This window comes from Triticum aestivum, chromosome 5B (assembly GCF_018294505.1).
Source record: "Triticum aestivum cultivar Chinese Spring chromosome 5B, IWGSC CS RefSeq v2.1, whole genome shotgun sequence".
NCBI lineage: Eukaryota > Viridiplantae > Streptophyta > Magnoliopsida > Poales > Poaceae > Triticum > Triticum aestivum.
The window spans coordinates 402,263,103-402,290,804 of record NC_057807.1 but is presented as its reverse complement, the minus strand read 5'-3'; the positions used below and the strand labels follow the sequence as shown (position 1 = coordinate 402,290,804).

Sequence of the window (27,702 nt, the reverse complement as noted above, 5' to 3'; positions counted from 1 at the left end):
ATTCTTATATGCTGGTGTTTATGGAAGCAGAGGAATGGTAGAGTGTTCGGCAGGAGCGACGTGAGGAGCGAGTTAGGCACAGTTGAGATCATTTTCAAAGAGCGTAGTATTTGGGCACTGGCAAGTAGGAGCAGAGTGCTTCATTTTTGCGAGTAATCGCATAGTTTCTTAGGAGTGCGGGAGAGCGGACACTTGTGTGGGTGACCGCTAATTGTAATCTCTTGTAAATACTTTAAATCTTCTTCTATAAAACTAAGCTACCCTTTCGGCGTATCTTGAAAAAAAGATATGCTACAGTTTTATACAAATTTCAGTGTACACTCTGAACTTTTTTGGTACAACGATTCCGATAAAATTGATACACTGTTCTTTTTTTTGCGAATAGATACACTGTTCTTGTGATTTTCCTATGTTTGATCTAGAGGACCACATCTGCAATATTGTTGTGTTCCGCAGTTATGTAACTGTCCTGTATTTACACTTGTGTCTCTTCTTGTCTTTCCCTGTGTTTTTCTATCAACTATCCCAAAACCCCTGCTGGAAAAAGACTATCCAGAGAAGGCATAAAACAATTATATCTGCACGAGAAAAGCTTACTACGATTGTACTACTAGTAAAAAGGAGTTTGGACCATTAGTACGCCCCCTCCCCACACACTCAAAAAGACCATTGATCTTCCTCTGGATGCGCCTGATCTACACTTTCCACGAAAAATTGCATCATATCAAATCCTCCTGATCTCACGCCTCCTGAGGTGAAAATAAAGCTTGACTGAATATCAAGCCCTCTCTCATCCCCTTGGTCTTTTCTTCATTTCTCTCTTCCTCCTGCAAAGGATTACATGTCCAGGTGGCAGCACAAATGCTGGCTTTGCGCGAAAGAGGGACGAGAAAATTGCTTCTCCAAAGTCCAAACGCCGACCGGTTGAGTCCCGAGTCCTCGAATAGTCACCCCACGGAGAAAGGACCCATCATATCATATCCCCTTTCCCGTTGGCTAATTGCGTCCCTTTCACTTAACTAACCAAAGCTACTACTACTACGATTAGTAGAATAAACGAGGAAACCACATCCATATTAATCCATGAGCTGCCAAGATAACAACGAGCAACCTAAGATTCCAAGCATCATCCACACAATATAAGAATTGAAAATGTAGCACAAAAAAAGGAATAACAAACCAGATAAAGTAGGTTAGTGAGTAAAGCGGGGCGACCAAATTCCACATCCAACCGCAAAGGACAAACTTGTGCGTGTAAAATAAACCAAAAGTTGGGCCGACCAAAGGCGGGAAAAAGATGAGGAGCGGGAGAAAAGCTGATGCAGATGGAGGGGAAAGAGAGGCTAAAGCTGGCGCAAAGCCAGAAGTACCCGACCCGGATCAATATATATACTTAGGTTAAATAACAAACATGATGCTATGATAAAACTAGTAATAATGTAAGAAGAAAGGGGAAGAAAATAATGGCAACATTAGGAAAAAGAAAAAGAAAAAAGAAAAAAGGGCTGCCCGTGGGCTGCAGCCGCTAGAGTGGGGTCCGGGCCTGCGGCCTGGTGGGAGCTGCTGGGCCCACTACGGAGCCCACGGGTCTGTGGAAATGCGACCGTGGAAGCGAGCGGAGCGGAGACCGGGTCATGAATGGATCCGTGGACGATGACGTCGAGGGTTTTCGTCCGCCGTTCGTATGTGGCGCGGCGCGGCGGCCGTCGCGGGCTCCGCTCACGGCTTGGAGACGGACGCGGCGTCCTTGGGATGCGAACCCTCGCCGTCGTTGGCGCAGGCTCCACCGTTGGCCATGGCCGACTGCGCCGTGAGCACGGACATGCTCGGCGACGCCGGCACGCCGCCGTCGCCGACGCTCATGCGCATGGCGGCGCTCATGTGCTGTGCGGCGGTGAAGGGGCCGCCGGCCGCGGCTGCCGGGGGGCGGAGCTGGCACGTGGCGGAGGAGATGGCGGAGGCGAGGGAAACCGGCATGAGGCAGAGGCCCTTCCCCTGCAGGTACTGCATGGCGGCGCCCATGTCCTCCTCCATCAGCTTGGCCACCTGCTGCTCCGTCACCGTCAGGCCGTCGCTCCCGTCGGCCGCTCCGCCGGCCGCGCCGCCTCGCCCCTGCAAGCACAAGCACAAACATACACGCACATGGTCCGTATCAGTACAGTAGTACGACGTACGACGGCCAGTACAGGGGGCAGCGCCGCGTCATTTCGCGCGGCGGCACGCGAGCCACTGTGGCATGGCAGTGGCTATCGGCCGTGTAGCTGAAAAGTTTGGTCACATCCTGGTGATTCTTTCGAGCGCGGAAAAGATGGAGAGAGAGAGGGAGAGAGAAAGCGATCGAGGCGAAGAGGAAGAGGGCGCTCGTACTGCGCTGATCATATGGGAGAGAGTGCGAGTGGCGAGGGCTACCTCCGAGGACATGTCGGCCACGAGCGGCGCGACGGCAGCGGCGCCGCCCAGCCGGCTCATGCTCAGCACCTGCGTGTGTGTTGGCATAGACGTCAGTCAATAATCATGCACATACATAGGATCGACATTTCATGACGCAACACAAAGTATACTGTGGAAATTAATCCATCATGCATAGCATAGCTTGCCTTGACTTGGAGCTGCAGGAACTTGACGTAGTCGATGATCTCGTCCAGCATCGACGCCTTGTCCGTCTGCAGCCACACCAAAAACGCGCACGCATGTCATGCACGGAGATTGAGCAACAACAGCGAAAGGCAAACATGGAAACGGGCACGCAGCAAGCTCGAAAGAAAAGTGCTGTCAAGTCAAGAATCTCGGAACCGGCGCCGGCCGGCGAGCGACGGGACGAGACCCGAGCAAGACGGCAGGGATTCTAGGGGCCGGGAAAGCCATGGCTGGCAGACCCCAGCATGGAGCACGCGCGGTTGCCGAGGGAGCACGGCGGTGGTCAAGTAGGCCAACGTGCGGGTAAGGGCCTGTTTGGTTTCAATAAGTCACCTGACTTATAAGTCAGGTGACTTAAAACCAATGACTTATAAATCATGACTGTTTGGTTGTCACTTGACTTATAAGTCACCTGAGCACACCTTCCCACCTTATTTTTTTAGGTAAAGATGGTGGGACCCATACAAAAGGGGATAACTTATAAGTTTTAAGTTGGGGTGGAGCAACTTATGACTTATAAGTTGGGGTGACTTATAAGTTAGGTCTGTTTGGCAAAATAAGTCACTTTTTGCACTTTTCGATTTATAAGTTGGTGACTTATTTAGAACAAACAGGGCCTAAATGTGCCCCGCACGCGCGCGCGCGCCCACCAGTAGTAGTACTGCAAGCAAACTCGATGAAATCTCAACCTGATGGCTCCAACTTTTTTGTTCCATCGGCTACTGTTGAAGCCCCTATTTTAATCCATCCCCAGCCGGCATTGAACTGATTGATATATGCAATGCAATAATAAAGCAGCAGCTTCCCAACCAAAACCCTAGTGATGAAGCTCTCGTCTTCGACCGCTTGGATCTACCTCGAAGAATCAAATTAAGCTACCTTCCTACAAGCACGATCTCGAGCATATCTTTGCTCACCTTGTTGGCGTTGGGCACCAGTTCTTGAAGGGCCTTCATCCTCTCGGCGATCCTCTCCCGGCGAAGCTGCGAAACATCGACGACCAGCCACAACGATTAGTTCACTAGGAGAAGTCTAACATTAACTAGTGTAGAGACGAAGAAGATGTCTAAAAGGAGTAAACTGGGTGAAGCTATGTAAGTAAACTGCACAGGAGTAGAGAAGAACACGAACTGTAGCGGGACATCCAAAAGGACAAAGGAATAATGGTAGTTAGCGCAAGCCACAACGATCCAAACCGAGGAAACAATAACAAAACACGGGAGCTGATTAGATTACATCAGTGCTAACTGCTCCCCTTGGTTTTATTCTCCATAAGCTTAATTGCCGGCCAAAATAGCCAGTAACACTACACTGGTAGTAGCAGCTAGCATCGCCGGATAACTTACTCGCTCCGCGATGCTGTGTGGGTCGGTGGCCTGGCCTCGCCGCGCGCGCACCCGCTGCCTCGGCGGCGCCGGCGCGCCGCCGCCTCCTCCTCCCCCGGCTTGTTGTTGTGGTTGCGCCCCGCCGCCGGGAGCACCTCCTACTCCGCCAAAGGTCTGGCTCGGCATGGGCGCCGTTTGCTGCTGCGAGAAGCAAGCCGTTTAGAGAGGGGGAAAGAAGGTGACCCGGCGCCGGCGGTGTCGCGGTAGGTAGGTTAGATCTTACAAGCAAAGCTATGTATTGTGTTGCGAACGGCAAACCTGTGGATGTGGCTGAAAATGTTGCTGTTGCTGGAGCGATCCGGCGAAGCCGCCGAAGACGCCGGCGTCCCCTCCCTGAAACAGCAGCGAATAAAAACGTTAACTTTTTTGCAAAGGAAAAAGGTTCTCGATTCGTCAAGGTCGTGAGGGAGAAAAAAGATGCAAGTGGATTGGATTAATTCCAGAAAAGGAGATGGATTATCAGTACGGCGGAATTGGCGGCGGCTTTCAGCAGGGCCTGCACGTCGCCGCCCGATCCGCCGTTGCCGAGGGTGAGTGGGAGCAGCAGGCCGCCCTCCCCGCCGCCGCCGCCGATGGACGGCGAGCGGCCCATGCCCTGGAGGAGCATGTTGTTGTGGTGGCCCTGCCTCAGATCGGCGAGCTGCCGCAGCACCATCTGCTTCGCCGAGGCGGCGCCGCCGCCAGGGCCGCCGCTAATCTGGTGCTGCCGGAGCCGCGACGCCAGCATCATCGAGTCGTCGTACGGGCCCCCAAACAACTGCTGCTGCATCCCGTCGGCCTGCGCGCCGTCCTCGGGCTTGGTCCCGGCGGCAAGGTCGTGCCAGGCCGAGGGCGGCAGGCTGCCGAACATCTGGTCGAGGAAGTCGTCGTGCACGCCGCCGGCGCCGCCATTGTTGACCCCCGCGTGGCCGCTGCGCAGGTCGTCGAGGGAGATCTGGCCGGCGGCGGCCATGGCTTGCATTTCCCGGGTCGTCGGCTGCATCGCGCGCAAGCTAGGGCTTACAGGGCGAGACCGCGAGAGGCGGGGGTAGGTTAGGGTTAGGATAAAACCGAAGTCCGCTGAAGATGGATGGAGACTCGAGAGGGAAGGTGGGGGAGCTAAGCTGCACGGAGTTGGCGTCGTCGGCTATTTATAAACGGGACGGGGTCAGCTGCTTCTGTGCGGCGGCGACAATGGTTATCACTAATCAAAGCGTTTGTTGGCTGGTTGTGCGAGTGATTGCCGAATAGATTAGCGGCCGATTAGCCCTCGGTAATCGAGTTGGGGTGAAAGTGTAGAAGACGGACGAGGGTTTGGATGATATCCTCAAAAGTAAATCTGGAGCCGCCGTTGTTTAAACCAAACAGCCTACTTGCACAGAGCCCCCCACTAGGGTTGGAGTATGATATTTATGTCCGGAGCCAAATTGATTAAGGTCTAGCTCCATTAATATAACAGATAGACCCATGAGCATGACAGTCTTTATTAATTTATCTGTTTTTACCGTCTCTTGTGATGTGCCACGTGTAGGGGTATAAAATGAGTTAGGCCCCTCCCAGTACTACTTCACTTTTTTTTGGAAAAACTTCCAATCTATTCATCTTCAATCATGGCAGTACAATGAATACCAAAAATAAAAATTACATCCAGATTCGTAGACCACCTAGCGACGACTACAAGCACAGAGGCGAGCCGAAGGCGCGCCGCTGTCATCATCCCTCCATCGCCGGAGCCGGGCACAACTTGTTGTAGTAGACAGTCGGGAAGTCGTCGTGCTAAGGCCCCATAGGGCCAGCACCCCAGAACAGCAACCGCCGCCGATGAAAAATAACGTAGATCGGAAGGATCCAAACCGAAGACACACGAACGTAGACGAACAACGACGAGATCCGAGCAAATCCACCAAAGATAGATCTGCCGGAGACACACCTCCACACGCCCACCAACGATGCTAGACGCACCGCCGGAACGGGGGCTAAGCGGGGAGACCTTTATTCCATATTCAGGGAGCCGCCACCGTCTCGCCTTCCTGAGTAGGATACAAACCATAACAAGATTGAAAAAAACGACTAAAGACGGAGCCCTCCCGCCGGCCCTTGCCAAGATCCACCGCGTCTCAGTACTACTTCACCTTGACGCCCTAGCTATTCTCATCAGATTTTTATCTACATGACGTGTACTTACTAAGCCGAGAGGTTCTATAATTGTCTAAATTAACTTAGATACCATCTGGACTGGACAGGCAATGCAATGCATAGATCATTAAATCTCGTACTGCAGTTAAAGATGAAAGAGAAGATTCCAGTATTGGTTAAACCCAGTGATTGAAATTTTTCTGGATAATTTTTTTAAAAAAAAGGAGGATAACCCCGGCCTCTGCATCTAGGAGATGCATGCGGCCACTTTATTGATTATTTTTGAGAATCTTACAAAGTATTATAACAATAGGCCTGAATCCACCATCTAGGCATCATATGCCACTACTCTTATCCATATGATGAAGGGGCGCTAGCTGGGCCAAATACTCAGTCCACTCACCTAAGCCTATCATCAAAAGTCAGAAGCCCCAGCCGAGCCACATACCGGGTCTGGGGCATGAACTGGTCTGACGCACTCACATGTGTCGTCGTCGTCATCTTTCACTAGTCCGTCTTCAGAGTAGATATTGAGGCTTCTACCTTGTCAGGCCACTCTGCCATCGACGCCACCATGACGCCAAACAACAACCCCCTCCTGCGTGAGTCCAGCACCGCGCATCGGGTGCCGAGTCTCCACTGCACCACGCCGCCGAGATCCGTCGTCATCAATGTGCAGGATGAAGCACCGCTCCACCAAAAAGCCGCCCACTGGTCCCTCGAACCCGTGTACGCCTCCAAGAATGACGCCCCCAAGGAGGAAACGACACCAACGCGCCGCCGTCATCTGATCTACTGATATAGGGTTTCCCCCAGAGGTAGCGGATAGAAGTCTGGAGCTTCTCCACGGCGAGGCCTTCAAAAAGGTAATGACACAAAAGAGTGCCGCCAATGCCGGTCTTGGCATCAAGCCGAGAACTAGGTTTTCAGCCGGATCCGCTCAAGGAATCTCCATCAAGCATCGTGTGCACGGATCGCCGCCGATCTGAGCCACCGCACATTGAGGTCGCACCGGCCAGATCAGATCTGTCCGGAGGGCAAACCACACATGGCGCCGACCCAACCCAGACCCTTCATGCCGCCAAGGGCCAGAGGCGCCGGGGCCTCCACCACGCGCAGCCGCCCTGCCACCCACGCGGCCCAGGACGGCCAGCACCGCCGCATCCCGCCGACGGCGCGCGCCCACCACATCCGAGCAAAACGCCCCGATCCGCCGCTCCTCCACCGCGAGGAAGAGAGGAGGGGACCGCCGCTCCCTGGGGCCGCCGCCCCAGCATCCAGCGCCACCGCGCCAGAGAAAAGGCCGGAGGGCCAGATCCACGCCGGCGTGCAGCTCCGCATCGCACGGCGCGCCGTCCAGGGCTGACAACAATTAACTTTCTTTGTTAATTTATCCGGTTTTACAGTCCCTCATGTCATGTCGTGCATGCATCAAATGGGTTAGCTATGCCCAATGCTTCACCTTGACGCCGTGTTTTCGAGATTCACTTCAGATTTTTCGCTGTGTGGCGTATAATTGATGAGGTGTGAGGCTTTAGTATTGGTCTCTAGACGCAATCTAATGCATATAGTACAAACTATCATTAAACCTCAAACTATCATCCAACTGGAGTGGGTAATTCGAACAAAAGTGAGGTCTACCAACAAAAACATGTAAGATACAATGCATTGGTGGCTAGTTACAAAAATAACATATTTACATACTCTTAAGAGACAATGCTAAAAGATTATATATTGGGAGTGGTCTTACTGTAATTATGTCCGGTCACCCAACTTTTGTCTATTTATCATCCATCTAGCCAGTTATTTTCATATTGCTATTTTCCATATGATTGATATTGAAAAGGTTTAGCTCATCAATTCTTATTTGAAGCACTAGACCTGGCCACCGCCGGCGAACCAACCATGGTTATAAGAAAAGGAAATGACATCACTACTAAGAAATTATGCAAGAACGACGTTCAATCAGTTCGACTACTGAAGGTTAGATCGAAAACAACCCCAGAAGTAAGTCATCACCTTTAGAACATGACATGATTTTAATGCATGTATACTTTTTGTTTATCCCTTTGTGCATATCACACTTCACTAACCCGCAGCCACAAGATGTACCCTATTTATAGTACACTCGCTTCTTCACAACTTGTTCTGCTCTCTAGCTATACATAAAGTTTCAAGTAATATTGTTAAAATTTTATTGTGCAAATGCGAAGTTAAAATTTGTAAATTCTGAAATTTTAATAAGCCATCTTTACACGAGTTGATCAGCCAATAGGCTCAAGTTGCTCCTTAGCAAATGTGTCACCTATAAAATTTCAATAATTTCGTAAAATATTATAGTGTGGACTCGATGAGGTTGAAAATTTTAAATTTCAAAGTTCAACAAAATCGTACACATGTCATAATTCTTGTATGGTTCCGGTGTGAAGTGAGGTTCAAATTCATAACAACTTAATTTTGTAGTAGAACGAATAATTTTATTTCCGTGTGAAACCCAATCATAACTGTTGGAATAAAATTTGGACCAATCAAAATTCGAATCGGAATCCCATTGAACGAATGAATTGATTAATCAAATTCAGCTCTTGAGACATGGACAAGGTGTGATACGTTGTTGGGCTTGAGAAATTGGACTAATAGCAAATTACCGAGCCTATGGCATGATGGAAGATGCAACATCTAATCATCTGAAATGACGACGCATATAAACTCTGAGTGGGAATGGTTGTTTTATTGAAGGGAGTGGATTGGTCTGTTTTTCTCTAGTGAGGAGATGATAACCCAAAAACTGGAAAATCAGGTGCAAGCGCTGCCCTTCGGTTGAAAATCAAAGTGGACGAGAGGCGACATAATATCATTAACTCCAGTTTACTACTTCCTCCATCCCATAACATAATATCATTTTACAAGTTAAAGTAGTAGTAACATTTAGCTCTATTTAGTGTACTATAATATTTTGTTTAGATCGAACTTGATAAAACATCAAGAATTCGTGCCTTTGAATACCTGGAACACACAATGTGACTTGTGAGTCCACGATAGCCTTCTGAATTCATTGTTGCACTTAAACTTTGTCAGCCCCCCCCCCCCCCCCCCCCCCCCCCCACTAGTCCACACGAGAGTATTTACGTCCGTCCCTGACGGAGACTCTGCAAGAAATGAAAGCACGCACGCGTGCGTGCCTGTCCGAGCAAGAAGTGAAGATGCGGTAGAGCTTTCCCGAGGATAGCAATTCTGCTCGTCTATTGCGCTTAACTGCACACCCCCTGTTCCTACAGATTCAGGCAGGAGTAGTGACTGTAGCAGACGTGTTCCTGTTGTCGAGTATCTATCTCCGGAGTCCCGAGTGAGAGTGACGGAGGACCACGACTGTACAAAAAGACAAGGAAGGCTAAAGCATACTGGTCGATCGATGTGATTGAGGCTCTCCAGTTTTCAGTGTTTCTGTGACAGAAGTGTAGTCTATCTAGCTAATTACGTGACTCTTCTCACCAATTTAAGTACTTAAGAGTTTATAAATTCATTTTTATGCCAGTTTCAGTAAGATTTTCAGTAAGATTTCTTATACCTCCAGAGTGCTAAACACAGCCTAATGATACAAAAATGTTTTATTTAACGGAGTTTATACAGATAACATGCACTTGTATAGGAGTAATTGTTTGCGCCAACATATGTACTACTTTTGTTTGTTTGTTGAAGATGATTGTTTTCTGCCAGGATGCCATGGAACAAGTTTTTCTTTTGAAACGCGGTCCCTTAGGGTTCGATTCAAAGCTCAAAGAGAATTGCCCAGTTAATTAACGGAAAATCGAGCGAAAACCGTTACACCGCGCCCGCAAAAACAAGACACACTGGGCGACCTGGCAACCCACACAAGAATGCACACACGCCGCCGAGGAGAAAAGCGCCGTCAAAGTTGCAGGCCCGCGTCCTCGTCATCATGCCCCCGCGAAGGAGACTCCGACTCCACCATCGACGACCATCGAAGAAGCCCTCCCTGCAAACAAGCGTCGATACCTGCGCCTGTTGATGCCAAACAGTCAATCACACAAAGCCGGCGACCAGGCAGCTCCGACTCTGTCGACGAGCATTGCGGGGAAAAAGCGTTGGGCTTGCGGTGAGCCAGCGCCAGAGCCGACCACCCGTCTCGTGTCATCGTCATCGCAAGGGCCCCTCCTCAGCAGCTACGACTTCAGGAAGACAAAGTGAGGCATGGAGAACCCTCGAACACGCCAGAAGAGACCGACTTCCAAGACCCATCAGCAAGCAAACTCCGCTCGAAGCCGCCATCGTTGCCACATAAGAAGTCGCACAAACATCCACATCGTCGTCCAGACACCAGCCGACCGCAATGTCGCGAGTGTCCAGCCCATGAACCGCGCAAACGGGACCCAATGCTCTTCAAGGTGAAGCCCCCAAGGGGGGAAGCAACGATGATGACGTCGTCGCCCGTCCCGGCCGGGCCTTAGGCTTTCACCCGAAGAGCAAGATCTGAGGATGGCGGACACGGGGCTCCACAACGGTGCCTCCAAGGAGGTGAAACGACGCCCACAAACGCCGAAGCCGCCGGCTAGCAAGAACCCAACAAGATTTCGCCTGGAGCACCCGTCACCACCGGCACCCTCACGCATAACACCTCCACAGTTCTACGCACCTCCACGAAGATACGCGCCAACACCCTTGGAGAGCCACCACAAACAACTCATCACCGGCAGTCGGAGTAGCACCGGCAAGCCAGATCTGTCCGCCTGCCAGATCCGCATTCCCCCACCTCATGCGGCCAAAGGACCGCAACCAGTAGGCGAGCACGCCACCCACGAGCAGGGGCGGGAGGGCCTCCACCTCTCTGTATCCTCGCCAGTTGAATCCGGATCCATGCCGGTAGCCGCTGTCACCGCACACTGGGGCCACCATCGCTACACACTGCACACTGGCGGCCGTCGTCAGTGCACACTGCACACTGGCGACCGCCGTCGCTGCACACTCGGGGCCGCCACCGTAGCACAAGGAGCGTCCACGAAGAAGCCAACCATCGAAACGTCATAGCCGTTGGGCCAGCAAAGCCGCCACGCCACCCACAAGTAGGGGGAGGAGGGCCGCCACCCCTCCTCACCCACGCCGGCCAGATCCCCGCAGGGTGCCGCCATGGCTCGGCCACTGAGCTGAGGAACGGGAGCCTCCCACCACCGAGGAAACCGTGTCGCTGCAAAGCAAACGCCCTGCCACCGCCATCCACGGCGCGGGCTTACCCAGCAGCATCTTCCGGCGATGGCGAGGGGGAGGGGTGGAGAGGGTGACACTGGCTGACCGACGGCAAGGGTTTCCTCGTGTCGCCTGGGGACGACGCAGGGGTCAGGGGTCGAGGCCATGGAACAAGTTAATCGGTCACAATAATTCACTTTGTCATTAAATAAGAGCATCTATGAAATTGCAAAATCCGGACCCCTATACGTCAAGGGACGCACCCGGGCATGCCCAGGGACGCATCCAAACGACCCCTTATATCTTGTGCCCGACATTCACATATCTCAAATCCGGACTCTCAAATCCATGCACGTTCATAGTACACACCAATATCACACGTAAATAACAAATATTAGCACCAAAAATACATAGTTCTTACATAAAATTATTTTAAGTGCATGACTCACACATCAGCTCTTTGGTTTTTATTGTGGGTCCACATATACTTCACAAGATCATTGAGTAGCTGCGGGTGCACCTAATGATCTCGAAGATTCTGATGCATCTGTAGAAAGTTCATAAAGTGAGTTGCATCTTGATCTTTCGGGATATGAACTTGTTATCGAGGCGCTTCAAAATCATTGGTTTGGCAACATCATCACCCTCATCCTCGACAATCATATTATGCAAAATAACACAAAATGTCATGAGCTGCCACAAAGTTTCTGATTCCATGTCATTGTAGCTCCATGAATAATTGCTCATTGAGTTTGAAGCACTCTGAATGCCCTCTATAAATCCTTCCTAGTTGCTTTATGCACTGTTGCAAAGTGGCTTTGTTTGTTGCCCTGTGGTTCGGATATGGCCTTCACAAACGCGGTCCACTGAAGGTAGATGCCATCGACAAAATAGTATCCCACGTTATAGACATGGCGGTTGACGGTGTAGTTGCACGACAGCGATTCCCTATTACAAAGCCTCCAGAACACCGGAGATCGTTGAAGCACGTTGATGTTGATGTGAGAACCCGGCATTTCAAAGAAAGCATGCCAAATCCACAAGTCACATGATGCCACTTCTTCTAGTATGATGGTGGCCTCTTTGATGTGACCTTGATACATTCCCTGCAAACCTTTGGGGCAGTTCTTCCATTGCCAATGCATACAATCAATTGAACTGAGCAATCCTGAAAACCCTCTGGTCTCTCCAATAGTCAACAACTTTTTTGTGTCCTGCACATTTAGTTCTCTCAGATACTCTGCTCAAAACACCTGCACCACACGTGGGCAAACTTATGACAGCCTGGTTTTTGCCTTCTCTTTTTTTTCGGACTTCATTTGCTTCTGGTTTGAATTTGGAGTTTTTGAATCAATTCAAATGGACTTAAACACTTGGGCATGCCTTTTATTTTCACCCAAGTGACCCATCCATCTCTAACTCATCATTCTTTCTCTGAAAAATCCCAGAATGACCCAAGGAATATTTTTCATAAAAGAAAAATATTCATTATCTTCTCTGAAACTCACTTCAGAAACTTGTGCTCCAAAGCAACCCTCATTTTTATTGCTCCAAAAATCCTGAGAAAATTCCCAAATACTTTTTGAACCCTAGGGAACCTCCTTGAGCAAAAATATTGCATCAATTTTTGGAATATTTTTGCTACAGAAAATCATTTATGTTCTGAACAAAAAAGGCACTTTACGCAATAAGTATATTTTTCCTTGATCCAATGAGGCTGATTTTTCTTAAGCTTCATTACCTTCCTAAGAAACTACAAACCCCCAAAGCTCTAAACTCTTACTAGATCACTCCTAGTTAACCTCACAAGTTACTGTCCATAAACTTACCAGGAAGTAAACCACACATACAAAGCACCTGTGATCGACTCAAAACTTTGGAACAACCCTAACCATCAAGGACTACACGCCAGACATTAAATTACTGCAAGGCGCGTGTGATGCCAATCACATGGTGACTGCATTCGTCCAAGCGTGCTGGCATGCTGACGACGCGCTCTGCATCGTGCCCGAGACTCTGTTGAGCTTGTGCTCACTTCCCAGCCCGCCGCACCTTGCCAAACTTCGCCACGATCACGTCCCGATGCCATTAACTCCCCCCTGGCGCTTACCGACTCCGGAGCTTGCCGCAACGGGCACGGGCACGACGCGACCAAGCGTACGCCATGCCACTGTGCTCGTCGCCACCCGCGCTCTTGTGCTCATCTCTGCCCTTCCATAGTGGTCGCATGAGCTGCTTCGCCTTCTCCCCCTCTCGCTGACGCTGTTCGTTGCCGTGTCTAAAAGCTCTCCAGCAGAGCCTGACCCCCCCCCCTCCTCGCTCGCCTATAAATACAGCCCTCCCCAGCCTCTTCGAGCATCATCACTCACTCACCCAACCTCCACGAGCCCGTAGCTAAGCTGCAACCCGGTCGGGCAGGCCTTTGGCCGCCGCCCCAAGCCGAGCTCACCGGCGATCCCTGCAAGCTCCTCCTCCTCACTCTGGTGCCTCTCGAGCTCCACCCACTCCTCAGGCGACCCTCTGGTGGTTCACTGGTGTCGTCCGACCTCGTTGGAGCCCCTGGTGCAGCCCCACGTCGCCGTCGTCTTCAACTCCAACGAGCTCTGCATTCTGCATCCGCTGGAGAGGCTAATTCCGACCCCGTACGACCACCTCTAGGCAAACCACGGGTATGGGCAGGTGCGCCTCGACCCCCTCTCTCTTTCTATCCCTCTGGATCCGGTCGCCGGGCACTCCTCGCCGGAGAACGCCCCGGCGAATCGCCGTCGTCTCTGCTTTTCTTTCTCTCTCTCCCCGGATCTGATGCGTGGGGCCCGCTGTCAGCCTCACTGCTCACAACCAAGCGGTATGAGTGGGACGTCACCCCCTTGTTTTCTTTTTATTCAAATATTAATCAAATTTTGACCAGAAACTTTGACCAGCTATAACTTTTTAACCATAAGTCCAAATGAGTTGATTCTTTTTGTATTGTGTTCTTATTGAAAAGATCTAGCAGCACACCAAAAATGATAATTTTCTCTGCTGTCTAGATCTTCTGGTGATTTTCAAAAGTGTTCTTGATGTTTTCTTTTTATGGTTTTATTTATTTTCAGAAGGAGAAGCTTGTCTTGAGGAGACCCAGTAGGAGTGTGAAGCTCCTCTGAACTAAGGCAAGCCACACCAACATTTTCATGGTGTCATTGCAATATTCATGATTTTCCAACTTGAAAATGAGTTATTTCTTGCATATAATCATTTAATGAGTAATGCTTATGTTGGTTATTTTGTCATGAGCAAAATGCTTAGTCTACAGTAGTGAGTACCTAGACTAGCGTGAGCAAGCAAGGGTAGTTTGACTATGTGATTTTTGCTATGGCTATGATATGACTAGTATCAGTATTATTTTCTTATGTGATGGCTTGGTTTCATATGGTAATGATAAAACTAAAAATGATGAGTGATAATAACCAGTGAAAAAGAATCAGTAAAGTTTAGAGATGACTTGTGCAAGTAGAACTTTTGATGATGTTGGCATGTTTATTCTAAGTGATATGTGATGCATGTCGAACGGTTGCATGATCATGGCATATGTGACTCAAGTATTTTCATTTCAAGTTAAACCTGATGTTAAATGAACTTGAACATAAAGTTGATCGAGTCATGGTGCCACTGAATCGAGTTTTTCCCAGTGCAACCACATTTGCCTTTATGGGAAGGCCTTTATTCAGTCTGTTGTCATACCTCTGGTTGGTTCCTCCAACGAGGGAAGGTTATGGGCATGCGGTACCCTGACCCGGTAAGCAGACATAACCTTGTGTGCCCGTTGTTGTTGTTATGGTACCTTGTCCCCGTTTGGGACCGTTTAAGTTTTGTCATGACGGTGGTCGTTGATGCCTTTGGTAGGCATGGGGCCACCCATGACTTAGCCTAGTGGAGAGTTAGTCGGAGTGGCTGGGAGAGTGTCATGGCAATGGGAGAGTTCTGTCGGAATGCCGTTAGTCCACCCGAATGGGAGCGCGAGGCCATGGGTTTCGTGATGTGGGTCCAGTGTACTACCTCTGCAAAGTGTATATAAATCTATCGATAGCTGCGTCCTCGGTTACAGACACAACTCGTAAGTAAGTCACACCATGGATCAACATTAATAAGTACTCTTGCACACTAAGTCATATGTTTGGCACTGGTTAAGGGATGCTGAGATTGGTGAGACTGTTGTTGTGGAAACCAAAATGTTGGTTTCGTTTGTGATCCGTGAATGATCACCGTTTGGTTACGAGGTAACCCGTTGGTAAGAGAGTCCGAGGGACTTTGTGCACAAGTTGGTTTGCACTACATCAGTAGTATGTTTTTATCTGCATTCAACTTGATTAAATATTCTCATATTGTTTGCCATTATATTTATGCTTGTTGTGAGCTTGCAAGTACATTCAATGTACTGGCCTGGCGTGTGCCAGCTTTTAGGAAAGTCTAACCGGATCGGAGTGCTGCCGTGTCTAGATCGTGTCCATGTTGGTATCCCTATGCTATGGAGTCCCGCTTCATCGTCGTTTCGCTGCTGCGTAGTTGTCGTGATCGTGTCCACTAAATAATGTACATATTGTTCATCTGCGCCGTGTGTGCCGCTTGGCCTCGATACTTGATGTAATATCGCACTATGCTTCCGCTAGCATCAATAAAGCGGTTGTTTTCTGTATCAAGATGTTGTGTGTTGCCAGAAGACTTGATCTCTGGGCTGGCAATGCAAGGTAAATTGGTTGCTCTGAGTCGGGGTGCCACAAAACTTGATAGTTGTCTTCTGGCATGTGCTCTCCCCCATCCTGACCATCTCACCAATGGCATCTCCGGCAGTACCACGTGCAAGTATCCTCATAGCAGTTGTGCATTTTTCTTAGTACATAAAGATAGTTGGCCGCAACAATCCCTTGTGAGCTTGAGTGTGACCACTCCCTCTACAGTGCACAAAAACAATGGCTTCCACATGCGAAAACGGCGACGAAACCATGAATCGTCCAGAAATGTTGGGTTCATACCAAAGTAGTCCTTCTGCAGTATCCGTGCTCACGACACCCTATCCCGGTTGATCTTTCTTCTCCCTTTGATCGAGCCATTCAAGTTGAGAATATGCTCCACCTGTCGGTCCATTTTCTCTTGCATGTTCATGATCATAATCATGTCCGCTTCTTCGTCCGAATCCGACGAATCAAAAACTCATCTTAAATAATTTGATCAAGCTCTGTCGGTCCATACTCCTTGTATTCCGAAGCATCGGAAATCATTATTCCATAAAAATCACAAAAGAACCAGGTCGGACAGTGTTTCGAACACATAGAGCGCAACGGGGAGTGTGAGAGTTGTCGGATGTACCACAGTGGCGTCCGAGCCGCCACCGACGTCCCCGGCAACGAGGCCGGGACAGAGAGTGTTGTACTGGTGCTGGCGGCGCAGAGGCTCGGAACGGCTGCGAAGCGCGCGAGGCGGCGGAGCTGCGAGGCGGATGCCGCGAAGGAGGAAGAAGAGCGGAGAGAGCAAATGGATCTGGTAGGGCGAGGGGTGGATTTGATGCAATTTGAGGTGGGGTAGGGATGCCGGGTCCGACGTGCCCAGGTGCGCCCGGACGCCTTCGTATCCGCCCCATATTTGAGGTGGACATGAGGGGTGCCGGTCAGTCCGGGCGTTTGAGCCCGTTTAAGGCACCTGTTTGGGTCGCATTTTATGACCGGTCAGTGATCGGACCTTCTGTTCCGGCGTTTGAGGCGGGTTTGGGCGTCCAAGTAGAGGCGAGGATTAATTTTATTTCTTTAGCTATCACACCCTGTTTTCCTTATGAGGGAATTTAGCTATCAGTCCTTGAATTCAATAGTCGGACTGAGACTGTTCTGCCACTGCCCTCCGCTAATTAGGCCGAACATCCCTCGTCCATATCCCCGTGGGGCGTAGGCCCCGGAGCCGCCCAAACTGCTGCACCTTTTTCGCTATAGTCAGCATCTTTTCTCATTGCAACGTCAACGTGGAATCCATTAGCATCTTTTCCTCCCTGTGAGTTGACGTTGCGCCACACCGCGCCGCATCCACAGGTCAACCCCGATGCATCACAGGAAAAATCCAGGCAGTTGGTCAACACGCATGATTGAAACGCGACGGAAGGCTACAGAGAACTTGACCTGCAAACATGTGCTCGGTAGCTAGTTCTTCCTCATTGGGTCGTGAGAAAAGAAAAAAAAACGCGGTGCCCTGGAAATGCATGTCGTGTGAAGGGAATGGGTCGGCCGGGCGGGCTGCTTTGGGACGTGACACTAAGTGGCTCGTGCTGCTACTCATGCCAGGGATATCTGGGTGGCTATCCTCTATAACACTAAGCTTTCTAATTTTAAAGGGCTCACAATCAATTGAGGTCTTCAATTGAATAAGCAATTTCTTAAAGCTCTCTCATTAAGTATTTTGTACTATACACTATACTTTCTAATTTTAACGCTTCACAATTAATTGAGGTCTTCAGTTTAACTTGAGTCACTCAATTTTACTGGATCAACAATTAGCTGTCCCATTTAATTATTTTAAGTCACTATTGTTCCCTGATTTTGAAGCTCTTCAATTCGATTGAGGTATTTAATTATAGAGCCAATCCTTTTTCAAATCAATCAGCAGCAACCGGCTGATAAAAACATATCAATCCTGCAAACTCTCCCACCATCTAGAAAAAATAAACGTCATCATGTGACACTGTAGCACCATTATAGTACATGCAACTACCGACGCAGAAATTAGCCCACATAAATATGAGTTTCTTAGCGGATAACATAGAATCACATCGAGAAAGGCCCACCAAATCATCAAACTATAATAAATAAATAAAATAAAACAAACTCTATTATGTTTTGGAAATTCATATTCCTTTAACTTTGACCAAGTTCAGAGCCAAAAAATGTCAACATCCACAATATTAAGCAAAAAAATGGAAATTCATTTCATGACGAATCTAATTATACCGATTTGGTATTATGGATTTTGATATATTTCTCTACAAATTTGATCATACTTGAAAAGGTTTGACTTAAAAAAATGTAATAAAATCTTATATTTGAAACGGAATTAGTAATGGTTTTAAGAAACCCAACAACACCGACGGTGCAGCAAAGCACGCCCAAGCCTTCTAGTTTTCCTTGGGTCCCCAGCTAGCGCGGTGAGATTCATGGACAATCGTGAGAATTGAGAAGTGTGGTGAGATCCGAGCTTTGTTTCCATTGCAGCAGGGTGTGGGTGAACGCAAGCCATCCCTTAAGAGAGAGATAGAGAGAGGGGGGAGGGAGGGAGAGAGAGAGGTGGGGGGGAGAGAGAAGGTGACACGAGCGATGACATGACAAGGATCGAAGCCCAAAGATGATCGGATCAACAACACATTTCACTAGAATTCCATACGGATTCAAGGGGAAGAAATCCGACCCACTCGCACCGGTCTTGCCGCAGTGCACACGGTTAACATAGGCCAATCCTATTGAGAACTCCTCTTCGGCGTCCTCTGTGCCATTAAAGGGAACCTTGGCACATGCACGCCCCTTCGTGGCCAGGCCAAGAAGGACGAGATCGCTCGCTGCGGGCGCGTCGGTCAGTTTCCTGCTTCACTACTCGCGTTGACCGGTCCACAATCGAACAGTTGTCCGTTGACATTTTGTTAAAGAAACATATTTTTTTTGAAAAAAAACAGAAATTCAAAAAATCATCAATTATGAGAAAAAAATCGCAATTTTTTAAAGAAAATTCTTTGACTATAAAAAATCATAAAAATTTAATACTGTTCATTTTTTTTAAAAAAATCATCAAAATTGAGAAGGTTCATCTAATTTGAGAAAATATCATAAATTTTGAAAAAAGGTCATGGTTTTTATGGATGTTTGAAAATTTCAATAAATTTGAACAATTATTTTTAAAGTTCACCAAATTTATAAATTTTACTAAATGCAAAATATTTATCAATATTTAAAAAGCATAATTTTATTTAACATATTTCAACGATTAGCGGAAAAATCATCGAATTTGACAAAAAAATTGCATTTTGAAACAAATATAAAAGTAAGAATAAAATAAAGAAAAAACCAAATAAAACCGTTCTTGAAACAAAATCGAAAAGAAACCCGACGGGAAGCTTCCCAAAACTGGGGACGTTGTGCGTCGCGTACCAAATAGCCAATAACCGGCACAAAAAGCGCCGAATAGGGTTTGACCATCCTAATTGCCACCTGCGAGCGGCAAATAGTAATGGATTACTGAAGTGAGCCGCCAGTTGAGCCAGCCTTTTTCTGCTGTTTTTTGGCTGTTACTTTTTTCGTGTTTTTGTTCTGTGTGTGGACTTTTGTTTCGGTTTTCCTTTTGTTTTATTTATAATTTTACAGATTTTGTTTTCTTCTTGTTTTTTGGTTTTTTCATTGTGCAGATTTTCATTTTTAAAAGTATTTTGTAATATACGTTCAACATTTTTTCTATATACATGGTGATCATTTCCTCTTTTTTTAGATAAACGTTTGTGTTTTCAAAAAATGTTCAAAAATCATAAAAACTGTTCATCTTTTATTATAAAAATGTTTATTGTATATTATAAATATTCAATACATAATTTTTTTAATGTGCATCATGTATTTAAAAAATGTCGATCATATATTGTAAAAATGTATCAATATCTATTTCAAAAATGTTTACCAAACAATGGAAAAGATGCTCATCTTCTATTTGATAGTATGTTAGAAAATTGTTTACCTATACTAAAAATATGGTCGAAAATTATAATTTGTTTGTCAGGAAAATTCAAAAATGTAAAAAATACATAGTTTGCTCGAAATGCTCTCATTGGTAAAAAAACAAAATCTCATTTCAATATATAACCAAATAAAATAGCTAGAAAAACAATGGCTGCAGTATATCGACTAGCCATAGTGACATCTCCCTGTTGGGTCGGCCCTCTTGGTGTTGCCCTGTATGAAAGCTCATCTATTGGATGCCAGCAGGTGTCCAGGAGCACTGTATAAACATAGAGAGCTCGTAGTTGGCAATTCCTATTTGCCGCTCGTGTGCGGCAGACGGACGCGGCTCCGCTGAAAGCTAAGCTAGCGAGCAACGCGCACCGGCCGGCCACTTCAAGAAAGCTGCCGGTTTTGGGAACATTCTAGAAGGTTTGATTTTTCTTTTTGGCTTTTTCTGCTTTTTTTCTTACCTTTCCTGTTTCCTTTTCCTATTTCTTTTTGTGTTTTTTCAGAATTTCAAAATCTTTCGAAACTGTTCGCAAATAAATTTTGTTTAAATTTTGGAAAAATGATTGAAATTCAAAAACAATTCTTTTATTATTTCAATTTTTTCACGTTTTCAAATTTTGCACACCTTTCAAAAAAAGTTCACTGCAATGAAAAAAATATGCAACGTGCATGGAAAAAATGTTCACTGTTTATAAAAAATGTTCATCGTGTATAGAAAAATTGTTCAGATTGCATTTCAGAAAAAGTTCACCGCAGTGAAAAATTTGCAACGTGTATTGATTTTTTTTCACTATGTACAAAAAATGTTCAGCGTGTATGAAAAAATTGTTCAGATTGCATTTAAAAAAATTTCAACGTATTTTTAAAAAATGTTCAGTGTATATTGAAAATGTTCATCGTATAATAACAAAAAAAAATCTCGAATACGCAAAGCATGCGTATCATTGCATTGACAGAAGAAGTGAGAATGATTACAGGAGGTTGTACAACACATGACACGGACGCAAGGGGCGTGAGCATGGTGCCCGAAACGGAGATATGAGAGATGCACGACCCAAACGAAGAAGAACACGGCTAAACTCTCCGACCAGAGAAGCAAACCAATCTACAACTAGACGACCAAAACTCTGAAGCCCGCACTGAGGACGCCGTGAGCAACCAAGACGACGCCTTCAAGAAGGAGAACGACACCGAGACGCCGTCGTCGTCCGATCCGGAATCCCAGACCTAGGGTTTCCCCTAATGCTCGAAGAGGGGCACAGAACGGCCATGATAATGCCTCCAGGAAGGTGACGACACCCGCGGGCGTTGCCGCTGCCAGCAAAAGATGCGGGGCTTTCGCCCTGGCCAATTCCGAGCAATCCCAAGCCGTCGGAACAAGAGTCGAAGAGGAGGTCGTCAGGTGTAGGCCGGTGCTGCGACTGCAGGAAGGGGAGCCACGCGCGGTGCCAAAGGAGGCACCGTGCATCGCCGGGCGCGCGAACTCCGGAGGAGGATGAAGATGCGTGGCTGCGCGGAATGAAGTGGGGATGGGACGGTGACCATAGCCCCAGAAAGCTAGGACCTGGAAGGAACGCAGATCCGAGCCACCGGGACCGGAGCAGCAGGGACGCCGGCGGGCCCAGGGAACTGGAAGGGGACGCAGCACCCCGAGCAAGCCGGTGACGAAGATGCACCGGGATGGATGGCCAACCAAGACACCACAGGTGGTGATGGTGCGGATATGCCGAGGAGCCAAAGAGCCAAGAGAGCCGGAAAGAGCGCAACTTTCGAGGCTAGTCAGGTCCGAAGCCGCGCCGGCCGGACGCTCGAAGGGTGCGCAGGTCCATTGCCGCCGAGCTGAAGCCACCCCTGCGGGGTGAGGGGTGGTGAGGTGGTGGTGTCGAAGCGGATTCGCGCACAGCCAAACCCGGCCGCCGTGCCAAAGAAGGCAGACACCGAAGGGCACAGCAGCAGCCTCCATGGCTGGCCCTCGAAGAGGCGGACCTGAACTCGCGTGGGGATGGGGGGTTGGAGGGGGAGGAGCTGCAGCTAGCAGGGCCCAGCGGAGGCCGGCCGGCCGGCCGGAGCGCCCCAACTAGCCGGAGAGGGTGTCCAGATCGCGTCGGGGCGGACCAGGGCATCACCGCGAGGAACTGCGTCCGGGGCAGTCCACCCGCGCCGCCAGCAAACGGGGGAAGCCGCTGTCCCCGCCGGAGGAGGAGGCCGCTGCCGCAGCCGGCCCAGATCTGGCGCGAGGGGGAGGGTGGGGGGGGGGGAGGGGAGGGGGCGCAGGAGGAGGAAGGACAGCCCCGCCGCCGCCAACCCAGGGCCCGGCGCGTCTTCGCCGGCCGGCCCTCCGGCGGCGGCGACGCGGGGGCGAGTGGTGGGCGGGCAACGGGCGCTTGCGGCCAGGTTCCCCCCGAGTCGCCCGGCTCGGGCGACGCGGGGGTCGGGGCTAGGTTCCCGAGGCATGATCTCTCTTACCATAATAACAAAATGTTCATTATGTATTGTACATTCATTTTTTAAAACATTTGTTCACTGTTCATAAATATTCTTGGGAATTCGGAATTTAGTTTCATTATTAAACAATATTCGCATTTTTTAGAAAATATGTTCAAACCTTTTTCCAGCAAATGTTTCGCAAATTGAAAAAAAAAGTGTCTGTCAAGTACTTTAGTGTTAGCGCTCCGTTTAGTCACAAGTAGTTTTGCGGACGACTAGCTGTAGACGTTTCTATTCCTGGTGAGGTCAGGAGTTCTAGTCCCACCCTCTGGCTATTACTATTCGTGATTGATTTTTTTGATTTTTTTCACATCCGCTTGAGGCATGCTAATGGGCCGGCCCGTTTTGTGCGCCCCTTCAGCGAATGCTGGACTATTGGACGCACGCGAGCGTTCAATAGGAGCTCCCGCAAAACCACGCATGTACACACCTACCAGGCACGAGCTGCAGGCACCCGTTTGTGTGCACTTTCGCAAACTGGCGCCTGCAGCGCTCCTGGTGAGGTCAGGAGTTCTAGTCCCACCCTCTGGCTATTACTATTCGTGATTGATTTTTTTGATTTTTTTCACATCCGCTTGAGGCATGCTAATGGGCCGGCCCGTTTTGTGTGCCCCTTCAGCGAATGCTGGACTATTGGACGCACGCGAGCGTTCAATAGGAGCTCCCGCAAAACCACGCATGTACACACCTACCAGGCACGAGCTGCAGGCGCCCGTTTGTGTGCACTTTCGCAAACTGGCGCCTGCAGCGCTCCGTGATGGGCCGGCCCATGTTGGGGTGCCTCGGGTTTTTGTTCTATGTTAGAACATAAAAAAGTGAGGAGCAGGCATTGCGACTCGAACCTAGGACCTCACTCGTCGTTACATGCTTCAGTTACCACCCCACCACGCAGCTGATTCTGAAAAATTATAACCTTCCCCCTCTTTTATTCTCTCTTTTTCATTTTTTTCCTTTTTCCTTTTCCCTTTTTCCTTTTTTACTTTCTGCTTTTTCCTTTTTGTACGACCAGGTTCCCCTGCACCCCTTTGAATTTGATGATTTTTTTCAAATTTGATGAACTTTTTTGAAACTCTATGAACCTTTTCAAATTTAATGAACCTTTTTCCAATTTTCATGAGCTTTTCTTCAAAACCAACGAGTTTTTTTTAAAATTGATGAACTTTTTCAATTTTGATAAACTTTTTTGAAATCAATGAACTTTTTTAAATTTTGATGAACCTTTTCTAAGTTGATGACTGTTCTTAAAATCAACAAACATTTTTCAAAATCAGTGAACTATTTTTTCGAATTTGATGAACTTTTTTATTCAAAATCGATGATCTTTTTTCAGTTCGTGAACTTTTTGTTTAAAATCAGTGAACTATTTTCAAAATCAATGAACGTTTTCCAAATTTGTGATCTTTTTTTGAAATTTCATGAACTTTATTGTAAATTTTGTGAACTTTTTTCAAATTCGTGAAGTTCTCTGAAATTTACGTTCTTTTAGTTTGTACGAACCTTTCCAATTTTATAAACTTTCTTTGAAATTCACGTTTTTTATATTGTGCATTCGTTTTTAATTTTTCTTTTCATTTTGTCATAAAATAACAAGCATAATAGGTTGGGTATATAGTAAGGCTCTTTGTCGTCAAAATAAACAGCGTAGGGAAGTCAGCCTAGTGGCTTGATTCGCCACATGTCGCGCTCTGAGCGCTCCCTATGGATTTCATTTTTTTAATTTTTCGCACGCGTTTTCTGCTTTTTAAACGGTTTTCCCCTTTTTTCGATGTTATGATTTTCCACCGGTCTTTCCTAGCTTTTCGATGACATTTTTTTTGGAAAAAAAGATTTTGCGCAAAAAAACGCATTTTTTTCTTTCACGACAGGCACGGCCGTGCCTATTGGAAACGGAAAAAAATGCGTTTTCTATTTTTTTTTCTTTTCGCGAGAGGCACGGTTTAGCTTACGCGAGAGGCACGGCCATGCCTCTTCGAAACGAAAAAAAACGTGTTTTCTATTTTTTTTCTTTCGCGAGAGGCACGGTTGTGCTTTCGCGAGAGTCACGGCCGTGCCTCCTCAGAAAAGGAAAAAATGCGTTTTTTTTGTGAGAGTCACAGTTTTGCTTTCGTGAGAGGCACTGTTGTGATTTTGTCAGAGGCACGGGCATACTTCTTTCGGAAAGGGAAAACCCATGCTCTCGGTTCGGTTTTCTTCGTCCGTTTTTTTTCATGAATTTTTTTCTTCAAAACCTATCAACATGTGATCTAGTTTCGAAGATCTCGACGCGAAGAATCCAACGGCGAAAGCGGTTTGAGATTTGGACGCATGGTTTAAAAGATAAAACATTTTGAATAAAACGAAACTACGAAAAAAGGGAAAACTTCCAGATTGCGACAAGTGGCGCACAATGATCTTCAGAACCAGTACTCCTTAACTAGTGATTTCGCTCAGAAACGTTAGCTCATGTAATAGCCTCCGAATCTTGATACGCATAATCGGATGGTTACAAACTTAGATATGAGATAACTATTTCACATCTAGATGTAAACTATTTAACAAATCTGTTTTTTATTAGTATTTTTTTAAAAATACTGTGTACTAAAATATAATTTTTGCGGGTGTATACTAAAATAAAGTTTTGCTCAAAAAGAAACTAAAATAATGTTAAAAGGGAAATTACTGTACGTACCAATTTTCTTAGTGTGTTTACATTTTCCCCCAAACACACCCAGTTCCTGTTCATCCGCAACCATTGTTCTCACAAAATTACCTCATATGATCGATTAGGGGGGTGTTTGTTTAGAAGGACTTATCGGTATAAGCATTTAAAAAAGTTTTTTTAGTTTCATCTAAACCAAATAAGAGGGACTAAGTGAGCATTTGAAACTTATGAAAGAAGACCCTAAGGGAGAGTCTTTTTGTACTTTTAGTTGTAACATGGTCTTTTAGTCCATGTTTAGTCCCAGGAATCAAACAGGTTTTAGTCCCAAGAACTAAACAGGTAGAGAGTTTTTAGGGACTAGCGACTTTTTAGTTGGAAAAAAAAAATTCTAAAACTTATGAACTAAACATGGCCTATAAGGAGCACAATTACAATCATGAATATTGTTTATTTGAGGGATATTCAAGGCTGCCACATGTCAGTCATAAAGAGTATTAAATTTCAAACTGTGGCACGATTCAAGTTATTTTCTCCATACTTTCTTTTCCCCGATACATTATTTTCCTGTGGTACGATTCAGATCATCAAATAGCAAGAAAAACTGCAAATTATGCAGTACAATTCGGGGAGAACCAGGCCCTAAGGGGCTGTTCGGCAGTCCTCCAGCTCCCTGAAATCTGAGAATTTGTGGAGCTGCCTTTTCCCCACTCCATCATTTTTAGCTACAGCTCCACCAACTCCTGGAGCGGATTTGGAGAGCGGGAGAGTCTCCAAACAGGCCCTAAATCTAAGCAGAGAAGTGCTAGAATTCCTTTTCTGAAGCTGTACTAGAACACCGCACGGGTGTTTGTTTCTGAAGTATGCACTGTCTCGAATCTCGATAGCTTCTACTTAATGCTAATAATCCGGCAGCTTCCGCAGGATCGCGGCGGCGAGCGCGTCGGTGAACTTTCGGTCGCCGGTGAGCTCGCGGGCCATCTGCTCCACCAGAGCCGCCCGGAACTCCGGCGACGCGACCTCCCGGCACACCTTCTTCAGGTCCGGTTGCGCCTCCCCTGCCTCGACGACCTGCACGCCTCCCCCGTTCTTGGTGAGGTCCAGCGTGATGGTCGGGCCGGAGGAGTTGATGGAGATGGAGCACGGCACCGAGCCGCCGCCCTGCGTTGCGCAGCTCGGCAGCTCGCCGGCCCGCGTGGGGCGCGGGTGGTTGTGCTCGCCCTCGTACGTCGCCTCCACCACCGAGCTGTCCTCCGCGCTTCTCTGAACCTGCACCACCATGGATCGCACCAAGAAATTAGTGACAGAGTAAAAGCTTTTCAGACCGAAATTAGTGCTGCACAATGCTCGTCGAACTGGGCGGAGTTTGTACGATACCTTCTTCTTGACAGGGCAGGACGGCGCGAAGGCGCATCGGAAGTAGGCTCTGGGGGACGGGTTGTCCCGTGTCACCTTCTGCCCGTACTTCCGCCATTGATACCCATCTTTAACCACCTACAGATGCCATACGTTTCAGTATCAGTACAGTTGCAATTAGTTGACGATTGTTTAGAACAGTGGAGGGTTCTAGCTAGCTTTGGTCGATATGGACTTACGAGGCTCGTGTCCGATGGGTCAATCCGGGTGCAGACCCTCTTGACCTTGATTCTCCGGCAAGTGCCGTTGCTCAGCGGGCTCTCGACGTCGATATGCTCGGCCTCGGCCGTGCCCATTTTCTTGTCGCTGTTGACATCGCCAGAATCCGACGTGTCCATGCTCTCCCTGCTCCTTTTCTTGCCCACCGGCGATGTCGGCGACGCAGCAGTACTTGCGGGCTGCTCGCCCTCGCCTTCGGGACTCTGTCGCGCGAAATTCTGGCTATTAGCGTACAGGTAGCCGATCATCTCGGTCAGCCTCCGGTTCTCCTCGGTCACCTCCGTGAACTTCGCCTCCATAATCTTATTTGCCTGGAAATCCCCCACATTTCCAGGATCAAATCCAGCACCTCGAGCGAAAATCAAGAAATAGACGGGGTGACAAACAACAGAGTGTGATTGAGCGGTTGCATACCTCGCTGCTGGTCATGGAAGTTGCTCTGCCACAGGCCGAGCTTGCAATGTCGGCTTGGGCTCTCATTCCGGTGCACCTCGCTGAAGATGGCTCGCAGACCATGGGAAGCCCGACCATGAGGTCGAGGCAGACCGGTGAGCGCCGCGCCGTGTCCATTGATCAGCAATCACACGGGCGCGACCCTGGAAACTTGGTGCTGCGAGTGCTATGCCTGAAGAATCAAGCAGGAGAAGAGCACAGTTGAATGCTTTCTGGGTTCGCCATGGACGTGGGTAAATATAGCGGGGGTTCGGGAGACAGGTCTTGTGGATCGAGCGATACGCCGCGGTCGGGTGGGAAAACGGGGGCGCAAGTGGCGCGGAACAGAGCGTGGTCAGGCAGAGTCGTGCCCACGTGTGAATTTGACGTACGCTTGTTTCGTCAGCATGCCCAGCGTCACCCGCCCGCGTAACACCAAGCTGCAAGGTGT

At 48.1% G+C, this 27,702-nt stretch overlaps 2 protein-coding genes across 3 annotated transcripts; both read right to left on the bottom strand.

Moving 5' to 3' along the window:
* Positions 1-1,337: 1,337 nt before the first annotated feature.
* Positions 1,338-5,144, bottom strand: LOC123112103 (bHLH transcription factor RHL1). 2 transcript variants are annotated; one of them, XM_044533023.1, is made up of 7 exons: positions 4,489-5,144; positions 4,281-4,355; positions 3,984-4,163; positions 3,555-3,620; positions 2,598-2,663; positions 2,410-2,478; positions 1,338-2,112 (listed from the first exon to the last, which is right to left on the bottom strand). In XM_044533023.1, exons 1-7 carry the CDS (start codon positions 5,002-5,004, stop codon positions 1,720-1,722), a joined length of 1,365 nt encoding a protein of 454 aa, XP_044388958.1. In that variant the 5' UTR covers positions 5,005-5,144; the 3' UTR covers positions 1,338-1,719. The 2 variants fall into 2 exon arrangements, with proteins under 2 accessions (XP_044388958.1, XP_044388959.1); XM_044533024.1 differs by having other exon boundaries at positions 3,984-4,160.
* Positions 5,145-25,685: 20,541 nt separating this feature from the next.
* On the bottom strand, positions 25,686-27,496 carry LOC123116229 (WRKY transcription factor WRKY76). The gene is made up of 4 exons (XM_044537217.1): positions 27,234-27,496; positions 26,780-27,130; positions 26,562-26,678; positions 25,686-26,453 (listed from the first exon to the last, which is right to left on the bottom strand). Exons 1-4 carry the CDS (start codon positions 27,387-27,389, stop codon positions 26,085-26,087), a joined length of 993 nt encoding a protein of 330 aa, XP_044393152.1. The 5' UTR covers positions 27,390-27,496; the 3' UTR covers positions 25,686-26,084.
* Between the last annotated feature and the right edge of the window lie 206 nt (positions 27,497-27,702).